This window comes from Mesoplodon bidens (genome assembly GCF_964165515.1).
Source record: "Mesoplodon bidens genome assembly, chromosome: 8".
NCBI lineage: Eukaryota > Metazoa > Chordata > Mammalia > Artiodactyla > Ziphiidae > Mesoplodon > Mesoplodon bidens.
In genome coordinates, this window is record NC_138165.1 from 33749338 (window position 1) to 33762332 (window position 12995).

A 12995-nucleotide genomic window follows, 5' to 3' on the forward strand; every position below is an offset into this window, starting at 1 on the left:
AAGAGAAAAGGAAATACATTTAGGCTCATTTTCTGGTGCCGGGACCATTTCTTAAATTCTTCTGTGCTCATATCAGCATTGAGAGTACCACTTTTCATATAGATATTAAAAACACTTAAGAACCAAGTAAATAGGAACACAGGCAGAGATGTGTCTCTTCTGTGGTTCCTAATCACGTGTCCTTAATTTTATAAATCACAAAAGTTAATAATTATTAGTCACTGAGAAAAGAAATCACTTGAATAGACAATATGTATTCAAATAACCAGTTGCATTTTATGTGGGAAGAATAAAAATGAATTCCATTTTTAAATTATATATGTAATATAGGAACCTTGCAACATAATAGAAAATATAACCACCATGATCAAATAATTGTGCAGTTAGGCAGGGTCTAAAAATATAAAGATTAAAAAAAATTATATCCAAATTTACCTGGCAACATGGTTTTTTTTTTTGCATGCATATCTTTCTTTTTTCACAGAGGACCCATTTTAAATAGCTCATGATATATTTTAAGCAGTGAACTTTATCTTATAGATGAAAGTGAGTGATTAGAAAGCTATAGAGAAATACTTGACATCCTTTCACAATTTGACGTCCAAGGCTCACGTTTCACTTGTGCTGTGCAAATAATCATATCTGAAAGGAGAGGCCACTGAGGATTTTGAAGATGAGGGCTAGCTGGTTATTCAGAAGAAATAACTCTTCATGGCTGGAGGAGCACAGTATATAAATCACTTGGCTTAGTACAAAACACGTGGTACACATTCATAAGCTTGTGTTTCCTTCCAGATGCCTCATTCCAACTCTTTGCCATCATGTTGTTGGCTGGCAACTGTTGCTTTGTTAACCTAGACACTGGAAAATGATTTTTGTTTTCAGGAGGTCTGAATTAAAATTAAGAGGAAAAGTAGTGCTGGGGAGAGGGAAGTTGTTTTCTCTACCTGGATTCAGACATGAGAAAAATAGTTATTTTTTCTCACAGAGAAAAATCAAAACCCACATGATTGTTTTTATGTAGTTGAAATCACCCATATTGTGACTGAAAACAAAGTCCTCTAAAAGTATTTAGCAAGGGCACCTAATTAATAAGACAATCAACTTAGGTTCTGTTTTTACTTCAACTCTTAAAGGTAAGGTTTTGTTGTCTTCCTTAATTAAAACTGATAGCATTTTCTGGGATTGTTTCCCTTTTAATGTTAGGTATAAAATGTAAATATACTAGGGATTATAGAAAAGACAGAATCAAAATGGAAAAAAATAGAAGAATAAAAACATTTTTTTAAATTTGTCAATGTCTTTTGTCATTCTTAACAATGACTGAAATATGGTCTTTATTTAAAAGAAAAATAATAGCTATCTTCTATGAGTACTTGTTTTGGGCAATACACTATCCTAATAAGCATGTTACATAAATGATATATATAATACATGTTTTTGTTTACATCTGAGCAAACTGAGGCTCAAAGAGGGTAAGTAATATGATGTGGCCATACAGGTTGTAATTAGTCAAGCTGATTCCAGATTCAGGTCTCTATGATATCAAAGCCCATGCTGTATTCTCTGTGTGCCACTACCTGTATAATTTTTGTATAATTGGTAGCTGAAAATTATCTATAGAATTCAAATCAACCTGTTTCAGTTTGGGGGAGGCAGGCATTGAAAACTTGAGGTTTTCTATTTTTTTCATATACTTTATGATATTTTTTCTCTCAGTAGATCAAAATGAAATAATTGTCATTCCAACAAACACAGAAGAGAGTATGAAAAATGGAATAAGGAGAACAGAAATCAGTGTAGCAGGTGTTGCCAAAAGTAACAATGTGGACATGGAAGTTGACAGACTATCAAACTATCAGGTATATAAAACTGATACTGCTAGAAGTTACAAGGAAAATCATCTTGCTGCTTCATCAGCACCAGATCAAAAACTGATTCAACCTAGTGCAGAAAAGACAAAAATGCAAGATGCAGCAATTCAGACAATCCCTTCCTGTGACAGTTTTGATGGGAATCACCAAGATCATAATTTGTCTGATGTCAAAGTTGATGAAAGTGTGCAAACTTCAAGTAACAACAAATCAACTCAACACTCATCTTTAAGCCCACAAGATTCTTTAGATACCTCAAGAGAATTTGAGAGTCAGGGCCCCCAAATTATATATACAAAAGAGCAACTCACCATAAAAGATCCAGTTTGTGCACATGGTAATGATGATCTTTTGCCTCCTGTAGATGGGACTGATAAAAATTCAACAGCTTCTTATATAAAGAATTATCCATTTTACAGACAAGACTACAATCCCAAGCCAAAACCTTCAAATGAAATTACAAGAGAGTACATACCCAAAATTGGGATGACTACTTACAAAATAGTGCCTCCCAAATCTCTAGAAATATTGAAAGATTGGGAATCGGAAACCATAGGGTACAAAAATGATCAGGAGGTAAATACTTTAGGAGAAAAGGACACTCATGAGAATGTGAAATTAACTGCAATCCAAACAGAAGATCCTGTTATTTCTGAAAGCCCAAAGGAGCCAGAAGCAGACCTGAAACCAAAGCCTACCCTGAGAACAGAGCATCAGGTGCAAAGTGAGGAGAGCTTTACCCACAGCACAATGTCAAATCCTCTGAAACCTGCTCCCAAAATGACGAGAGACACTGGCACAGGTCCTTTTGTGCCAAATTTGGAAGATATAAACAGTATTTTGGAGTCAAAACTTAAATCTCGGGTTTCAAATCCCCACTCCAAACCAAGTTCTTTTTTCTTGCAGATGCAAAAAAGAGTTTCAGGTCATTATGTGACATCTGCAGCTGCCAAGAGTGTTCAAGCTGCCCCCAATCCTACTCCAAAGGAACTAATAAAGAAAGAGGTGGAAAAGGATACAGTGCCTCCTCCAGAGCCAGCTCTTTCTCCCTTAAGTAAAACAACTCACTCTCCTCCACAGCCACACATTCAAAACACTGATGATGACAGCAATCAGAAGCCTACTGAAACCTCTCCCCCTCCCACAGCCCCCAAACCTGTTCCTCTTCCCAAGAGTCAGTTAGCAACACTTAACCTGAAGACTCTGAAAACGTTTGGTGCCCCTCGACCATACTCCAGCTCTGCTCCTTCACCGTTTGCCCTCGCTGTGGTGAAACGGTCACAGTCTTTCAGCAAAGGTCGTACGGGGTCACGCAGTGAGGAGGTCGGAGGTGCATCCGCCCGAGCTCCAACTGACACAGAGGGAGGGAAGATTCCTTCCGTAAATACGTTTGTGGACATCCCACAACCAGGTGTGAAAGATAAGGTAAATGTAACCTTTTTAAAAGTAAGGGATTCTTATACAACATGGTTTCAACGGGGTTAACAAAGCATGTCGGTTTGTTCGTGTGTTGCTTAACTCTGAATTCATAATCTACTATCAAGCTACTGTAGGAAGAAAAGAGTAGTAATACACAGAATCTGATTGTTTATTCTCAGAGTTATTATAATTCATATAACTTGATCAGATATTACTATAAGGTCATCATTATATAATTGTATCATTAGGAAATATTTAAATTTAAAGCTTCTTTGCTCCTACATTTGTATAGTGTACTAGTCCATAGTTCTGACTCTCTAGTTTTCTGTGTTTTGCTTATCTCAATTTGTTTATAACTTTTCTGGATGGTCTGGTTGACTTTATTTTCTTTTCCAATTCTCCATAATGGCAAAATAGTTTTAATTACATAAAAACATGAGCAGTATCAAAGACTAGATAAAATAACCAAACATCTCTCAGCTCTGTATTTTCTATCATATACACTCAACCTGAGCTTACCAAACATTGTTATATATAATTTAAATTAAAACCGGAGTTTAAATAGGTAATTTTCTTAATATCCCATTTTGTTAATTCAGTATCAACTTTCCAGTTATACGTATGTTGAGCAAAATATCACTTAACCACCATCTAACCTTAATGGTGTACAAAAAAGGGATTTGTTGACTTCATGTTTGATCAACTAATGATATAATTTGCTAGATTCAAGTAGTATAGTCAGGAAGAAATTCACAGTATGAATTATGATAATCCCCATGCAATTTTTAAAAAACACATTGTGTACTTTTACTCTGATAGTGTTTAAAGAATACTTTCATATTTGTATGACAGTTCCAGAAGCATTTTATACTATTTTTTCAAACACTCCCAGAGTAACAGAACATTAACCATATTGCCAAGTAAAGACTTTTCCATAATTTTAAAGCAATATTTACCTTGAAAAATATTTCTTCATATGTTTTCACATTTATGTTTATTACTTTGATATCATATCAGGAAGAGATATATGATGCAGAGATTAATTCTTTACTTGGGAATAAAGCCTGAGTTTTTTTCTTAGAATGGAATACCATTTCTAAACAACAGAAGCTTGATTTATATAATACAGTTTTTGAGCCATTGCCTGAGTTCTGTTTAGCTCATCTTTTATAAAGATACTCATCTGGCAGTTCGAAAAAGACATTTTTAAGATTCTTTGAATACAGTTGTCAGTTAAATCATTTACTAAATATTCCTTCCTAAGAAGTTTAATTAAATTTTTGATTCTTAAATTTGGAAATTTCTAATATTTATTTTTAGTCTCATGAGAAAAATAAAGAAAACATGGCCATCAGTTAGCCCCTGTGACTTCCAGAAACACAAAATAAGCTGTTATATAGTCACTAATATTCCTTTATTAGAAGATACATTAGGTTCAACAAGTATGAAATTACCAATATTTGTCCATTTGTACCATCAAAAATAATTTCACAACACTAATATATTGGAACTATGAAAATGGTTTTCTTTTTTTTTTTTTTTTGTCTGTGGAATTTTTATTATTACTTTGGCTCTTCTAGCCAACTTCACTGGAGAAATCGGCATTATTTTATTTACTCAAGGACAGTAAAATTACCACTGCATTTGTGAAACAAAAAGAGGTATCACTTTCCTTCCTTAGCTTCCTGAGTTCAAGATGAGGGAAAGTAATGCCCTCATCTTCCAGCTGAGCTCTGGCAGCAGAGATAACTCAGTGGATGAGGAAACAGAGCTGAGTCTTTATAAAACACCAGTGAGGCAAATGGTGGTTCTTAAAGAGCTACTGATGATGAAAATGTTTTGCATAATGGCCCATTCTTCACCTGGTATTCATATAAATATTTCACATTTATTTTTATAGGAAAATAACTCTGTACGTAATGAACAGAATCCCCAAACACCATCTCTGACTGACGGCCCATCATTCACCCTTAAGAGACAAAGTTCTTCAACATTCCAAAGCTCTGACCCAGAACAGATCCGACAGAGTCTGCTGACTGCAATTCGTTCTGGAGAGGCTGCTGCCAAGTTGAAAAGGGTAAGTTTTCTTTATCAGATGGGTGACAGTGGGTTTATTTTCAACATTGTCAAACTCATACTTAGGGGAAATTGTTTTCTGGCTTTTAAGTCTGAATAGGGAAGATGCCAGAAGTTACTCTTTTATGTCAGGGGTCATTTTTGAAGTATAAGCTGAGAGAGTACTTAAAAATATGTCAGGTCTGTTTTCCAAAACATGGGCCAGGTGCAGAACACTAGTTTTGCTCATTATTATGTATCTATATATAGAAAGTGCCTTGGACTCTTATTTTAAAAAATTGTGTCAGCACAGCAAGAAAGAGTCTTTTGCAGAGAAAGTCCCTCCTTTATTCCAGAAAAGCTGCACTGTTGTAGGAGCCTGCAAGTTTTCAGTCATCGCTCCTACAGTAATCGGTTACTACCATACGTGGGATTGGGTGGTTGGGCGGGGGGAGGAGTTTTATAGGCTAAACCAAAATAATGTAGGGAAAATCTAGAGAATTTAGATGAGATCTAATGCAGAAATTCCAATCTTAATAATGCCCTGCCAGAGTCTAGCTTCTCCTTGATATAGGAGAGCAAGGAGGTGTGCCCCTTTCTTGGGCAAACACCAAAAAGCGTCACAGGGAATTATGTGCAGATGAGTTTCCTCCCTTTGTCGCCTTCATCCTCTGAAAGAGGATGTGGTGCAGCCTTGAGCCTGGCATCCTCACTTGGACCTCCCAGAGGCTGTAGTTTCCCTAAATGTCTTTCTTGTTCTTCCCTTAGTCATCTTGGTTGCAAGTTCCTCAACACCCAAGACAAGTACTCATTATTTCACTGACTCCCTAGGCATTTCATTTTGTGAATTCCTTCTCTAATCATTTTAGAAGCTATTTAGAGAAGAGTAAGAGACTTGTTGAGCAAAACACTGAACTCAACAAAAATGAAATCTGCCAAGGAACAGGAATGCTGCAAAGATAGAAGAAGGGGGGAGGCATCCTCGCATGTCTACACAGCCAGCCTTGCCTGTGTCAGCCAGCTTCCTGGATGGGTTTCATTGGAGCCCTGGGTGACGGCCGTTCCCACAGAGGACTTGGCGCTCCCATCTGGGCACACATGGTGACAAGGCAAAATATTGTGTGCTGTCAGGAGTGGAGGAAACATGAAGGAATAATGCAGGGGAGTAGGTTTGAATTTTGTGGATTACTTGTAGAGTTTAAATTAAGGTGCCAGGCAGCAAAAAAACAAAAGAAACCAAAAGGAATATTGAAATTGGCATTTCACAGGTCATGACATCTATATTTTGTGGGGGGGTGGGGGGGAATATGTCCTTGTAAATAAACTGTACATTCTCATTTATGAAAATAATTCTATTTCTAATTGTTTCTAATCTTGTAAATTAAGGATGAGTTTCAAAGTTCTCAATTCAATAAATTTGATAAATATTTTTTTAAAGCAGAAAAATACCAAAATTGTACGAGATACTGGGGATACAAAATTGAATAAAATGAAGCCTCTGCCTTCTGGGTGTTCATAGCCTGGGACTGAGAAACAGTGGTACCTCAGGCTCATGGGAGAACAGAAAATAACTGCAGTGCCTTTGTACTAAGTCAGTGTATATATTAATCAGTTTCAGTAAGCTAATCGCAGAAAACAGTGCATTAAGTTGGAAATGCCTTTTAGGCCAACAGAATTTTACAGGCAAGCAGCTGTATACTTGGTGTCTTATGGGCTCCGATTTGGCAGTCTCTTCACGTATAAAATTCTCATTGCTTCCAGAATGAGCTGGATGTGAATCAACACGGAAAGCAGGCCCTAAATGATGATCCTATAATTGTATCCTGTTTATAACTCATTACTTTAGGTTCTATTGAGTCTAAATTCTCTCTCTCAGTAGGAGGTTACTGACAGCTCTGACTCCCTATAGTGTCAGCTCCTAAACTCTGTTTAATGAAAATTCCTTACATAATCCTTTTTCTTCCCTCTGAAGAAAGACACAGGGTCCAGTAGAGTTCATGATATGTACACTCCATGATCAGTACCTTCACTTCTACTTATATATGCTAAAAATGCGTTTTTATATACCAAGACTCAGAAGAACATTGTTTGTAATAGCTCCAGGTACATATAACCTTAATATCCCAAAATGGTAGACTAGTGGTATATTCAAAGCATCGACTATCAAATGGCAATAAATTGGATAAAATACACACAACAGAACAATGTAGACAGAGACATAGAAAGATATGTAAAGTTGACAGCATGCAAAACTAAATTATATTATTCAGTGATGCATGCATAGGTGGCAATTATTTTTAAAAGTGAGGAAGTAATTATAAAAATCACAATAGGGTTACTTCCAGAGGGAAAGGCGAAGTGCTGTTGGGGGTGTATTAGAGCAAGACGGGCACACAATTTAAGAGGGAACTAAAAAAATTAGTAATCAAGATAAATATTATCTTAATGCGATATTTAAAAATATACAAATTAATGCAAAAATCCATGATAAAGTCAAAATTTTAAATAAAGACAAGACCAGTAGGGAGCTGGAGTAGGGAGTATTCTCTTGACCTGGGTGGTGGGCTACATATATGTCAGTGTTTGTTTTCATTGGGCTGTTCAGTGCACTTCTCTGTACGTGTATTATATTTCAAAAAATTGCAGAAGGTGGTAAAAATGGACACAAGAAGGCTCTAATTTCTTGTGATCTTTGCTTAAGTCCCATATTTCTGTCCTGTTCTGAACATTTCTTCTGGTTTGTTTTACATTCTAACATTTCTTTTATAGAACAGCAGTTACAGTGCCAAATAAAATCTCCAGTGATTTTGACAGTGGGTTTAGATTGTTCATCAGCAAGTTGGCTCCGTGTTTGCCTGTATTTTGGCACCCAAATGTTCACTTTTACTCCAGGTACCAACCTGCCTTATGGCTCTTGTTCATACTTGAGCAATTAACCTTCATTAAATAGTTGGTTCACATTAGAACAATTATCTAGTTGATTGCTCTAGTGTAAATGTAGTCGTGACTTTTCATGTTTCTTAAGGCTTTTTTCCCATGCCTTACCCCCAAGTCAACCCACATATAGTCAAAGCGATTTGTCTTCATATAAAGCATTAATAAATCTAGCACAGTATTTTCTAAAATGTGTTTGATGTTAAGATGTATGTATGACAGCAAATTGTTTTCAGAGAATAAGAGATTAAGTCATCTATTATCATTGACTTGTGTTGACACAAGAACTTCTTTGGCTGCTTTTGGTTCTTGTTGGTGCTCGACTTACTAAGGTTATTACACTATTATAAGGAGAATATAGGTTTGTAAATATAAAAGTCTGAAAATAAACTGATGAATGATATTTAGTGCTTGGTATTAAGTGTTTCCTCAGAAAATAAAACTTATCGTTAACTAGGTAGAAATCTGGAGGGAAGAGAAAACCTGGATAAGTCACCCAGGATCTTCCTGGCTTATTTTGTTTAATTAGTCTGCTTTTTATTCATATTTCCTTGGTTTGATATTTCCTTGGTTTGAATTTGAACAGTCCAAGTGTTTCAGGTTGGCAGCTCTTTCCGTGTATTTTAAAAGTAAAAATAAATGATGGTTTCATAGTAAGAAAGCTATGTGAATATTCCTGAAAATTTCTTGAACTTCAAGGGCAGACAGTCAACTAGTAGGTGCTTACATCAGTAAATTCTTAAAGTTACTTTTTAAAGATATCTTTATTACTAGTGTCCTGTGGTCACTGTTCAAAAAATTCAAGCAATACTTTTATACTTCATAAATGTTTGTAAAAAGTTACCATATTTCATCTAAGAAATAGTCATCGAGTTACACTGACCAGGCACTAAAATAACTATGAGTATGAAGTAGGTATGAAGTGGCATTAAAATAGACAAGGTCTCTGACCTCAAAAAATTCATAGAATAGTATTCGAATGATATCTTCTCATGTTTGAAGTTTAAGTAAACAAATTTTTAAATAACAAAATACCATTTCCCCCCAGAGTAACTGCTCTGGATAGAGTACAGTGTAACCTTTCAGACCACTTTTGTCGTATATAAACATTTATTTTTTCTAACAAAAATGGAATCCTCTGTAAAACACTGTTAAACATATATCTATCTCTTGAAGCTTTCCCTTTTATTACATACATATCTATGCTATTCTTTTAAAACTATGTAGTATTTGGAATTCGCTGGTGGTCCAGTGGTTAGGACTCTGAGCTCTCACTGCCAAGGGCCCATGTTCAATCCGTGGTCAGGGAACTAAGATCCCACAAGTTGCGTGGTGCGGCCAAAAAAAAAAAAAAAGACAACATAGTATTTGTATGAATGAACCATAGCTTATTTGCTCCTTACTGGTAGACATTTAACTGGATTCTAGTTTTTCACTCTATAAATGATGTTACAATTAACATCTTTTACTTATAGACATTTAGAACCATCAGTATGTTTTTTAAATGCTTAAACCAAATTTCCTCTATTTTACTTTACAAAGAATATGAGAACTGCAACTTTGGCAAGAATTACAAAAATAACCCCTCACACACAGAGAGACTTTTCAGACCAAGATTACATAACAAAAAGCCATTACCTGTCTGTTTGTTGGCTGTACTTGGAAAGTAGCCCCACATGAGTACTGAATAGGGTGCAGATAAGTAAGTGTTCCTTCCCTTGGTGGCAACTTTTCTGCTTAGCTATTTTATTTCAGGTGGATGGTGTCAACCACTCAACTCCATCCTGGGTTCATAAGACAGTCAAGAAAATTGATTAGTTTAGATGATCTATCTTTGTTTAGTAAAAGGCAAGAAATGAAGCACCAGGAAACCAAAGCCAACCTAAATTTGCCAACTTTATTTTCCTTTTCACTAACACTCTGTTGCTAGGCAGAATCTGTGGCCTTTTGTACTTCAGTTCTCTTCTTATGAAAAGAGGATAATGTTTGGTTGTAAAGCTGAACTGGTCAAATTACAATCAAGAGATGAACCATTTTTCTTAAAATACTGTCATATTTTATATGTAATATTTCAAAATATTCTACCTACTTACTATTCAGAATCCAGATAACTTTCTTCTACATTCCTGTAAGTAATGTTGAAATTTCAAGCTATTTAGGAAATTTTGTTTTAGTGTTTTTTATTCCCTTACAGTTTGTAAATAGGAAACTTTGCCATAGAATTTTGGAACTTAGGAGATTATTCCCTAGTGAATAAACTCCTTTTCATTCTGCATTTGTTTTGGCAAAACAGTTATAGGTTTGACTTTTTTAGCCCTTCAAATGAAGGCATTTTAAAAAACAAAGCTAGTTTTTCTTATAAATGAGGGGTACCTGGGAGAGTAACTTCAAGTTAATATATATCATCAATATGAAAATTATAGAATTCATTGCTTTGTGGAATTTGCTTTATTTTTCTACATTCTCCAAGGTACTTTGGGGGGGCCAGAATTAATCTAGCTAAAAATGCGCTTTAACAACTTGGCCTGCAGTCTGCTTGTGCTCTTGTCCTTTGAGTTGATTTGGTAGTTTTGTAAAGACTAAGGTGTGTTCATGGATTATTTAACTTGTTTGCTGTGGAAATAACTCATTTTTAATTTCATGGTAGAATGAACATTTATTCTTGATTATTTGAAATTTATTGAATAATAAATACTAAATGTTAGCATTTACAATTAAGTAGAAGTTAAAATGTGGTGATTGTTGAAAATTGAAAATTAGACAGCTGTCCCATTTTAAATTGATGGGTGCAAAGTGTGTTTCTTTCTCTTAGGTTACAGTTCCATCAAATACAGTATCTGTGAATGGAAGGTCAAGATTCAGCCACTCCATGTCCCTTGATGCCCAGGATGGCCATTAAATGTTGCCCTGCCATGCCGCATTTCACCAGCTCTATTGCACAGAACGACTTCATACTGATGGAGAATGTTAGCAAATGTATGTTCAGATGTACACTAATATATTATCTATTAAAGCATAAGAACTTGTGCTGTGGCTTTTAATGCCAAAAGAAGAATTACCAGAATTTATAATTTATAATAATATCTTTGGCCTTTTTTGCCTTAAGAACTGAATATGCTGCTTTAGAACTTTAAGACAAGGTGTTAATGACTTTCATTTTTCTCAAATGAGAAATAGTCACCTTTTGTTGATTTCACTTATTGACACATTCTCTACAATCGTGACTTAGACAAAGGGATAAATTAAGATTCATAGACATATATTTGTATGACACATAAATAACTGGGCAAACATAGATCTGACATTTGCTGCCTCAATGTTACAGTTTAATTGGAAATGTTTATGTTATATTAAAGCCCATAATAAATAGTCCATTGATGGATATAACATGTTATGGGGTGGGTACCCCATCCTCTAAACATAAACATTAAGGTTTCAGAAATCCTGGTTTTAATTAAAGTGATTGATAGTCATTATGTAGTTCAGATGCTAATATTCTAAATAGTAATATATATTTACATTAAAGCTAAAATTGTTAAGCAAAACAATGCCTAATTTGTTGGCTTGTAACTGTTCTGGGGTCTAGAGCTTGTTGATGTTCAATTCCTACTTTAAAAATTTAACTGCTCATTTATTCTAAAAGCCTTGTCAAACAAACTGATGTTATGTTGGTTTTTACTAAAGCTACTGGGATATCTGCCTCTTTGGAAAATGTGTTGCTTTTTCCCGTTTAATAAAAGCAAGTTATATATTTGGGATGCGTTTTAAAATGCAGTTTGTGTCAATCAACATATTTGTGCACTTCACCTGATGAACACATCTCCATCAGCCAGTAAACAAATAAGTAATATAGTAAGACCGACCATTTATCAGGGCTCCCTGGTGTGTATGAGCCCATGTATTCTAACTCCAAAATACATAACATGCTTAGCAGAGTTCCTGACACATGGCAAGTACACATTAAGTTAAATATTGCTGCTATTTCCTTGAATCAGACTTGAAGAGACCCTCATGTATGGAAACCTAAGCTATGCCATTATAAACCAATAGGGAAAGGAGTGACTTTTTGAAAAACTGTGTTTGATTATCCACTTGGAAAACAATACATTTGGATTCCTAACTCAAACCATAAACAAATATATTTGAGTTAAAGACAGCTTTTAAGAGCAGTATTTTAAAACTTAGATGAATATATTCAACATTTTTCAGACCTCAGCATAGGAAAATTACTTAAATAAGACAAAGGCACAGTAATAAAAGATATGATACATTTACAAATATTAAAATTTAAAACTTATATGTACATTAAGTACTATAAAAATGAAAAAATAAGCCACAAGAAGTTTTTAATATATATAAGCATTAATTTATAAAAATGTAAACATTTCTGGGCTTCCCTGGTGGCGCAGTGGTTGAGAGTCCGTCTGCTGATGCAGGGGACACGGGTTCGTGCCCCGGTCTGGGAAGATCCCACGTGCCGTGGAGCGGCTAGGCCCATGAGCCATGGCCACTGAGACTGCGCGTCCGGAGCCTGTGCTCCGCAATGGGAAAGGCCACAACAGTGAGAGGACCGCGTACCGCAAAAAAAAAAAAAAAGTAAACATTTCTAAGATTCATGAAAAGACTACTGAATAGAAACATGCACACACTGAAAAAACAAAGGGTATTTCTTACAAGAGGAAATCTGAAAGGCTAACAAACATATGGAAAAAA

General features: G+C 35.3%; 1 protein-coding gene across 5 annotated transcripts in view; it reads left to right on the top strand.

Moving 5' to 3' along the window:
• COBLL1 (cordon-bleu WH2 repeat protein like 1) overlaps window positions 1-12038 on the top strand; it is a 165425-nt gene extending 153387 nt beyond the window's left edge. For 3 of the 5 annotated variants that reach the window (XM_081242218.1, XM_081242220.1, XM_081242221.1), the window contains 3 exons: window positions 1720-3299; window positions 5194-5370; window positions 11095-12038. In XM_081242218.1, coding sequence (XP_081098344.1) covers window positions 1720-3299; window positions 5194-5370; window positions 11095-11181 — 1844 coding nt within the window. In that variant the 3' untranslated portion in view covers window positions 11182-12038. Of the gene's footprint in view, window positions 1-1719; window positions 3300-5193; window positions 5639-11094 lie in introns of those variants that run through there. The other 2 variants (XM_081242219.1, XM_081242217.1) reach the window with 2 other exon arrangements.
• Window positions 12039-12995: the final 957 nt, after the last annotated feature.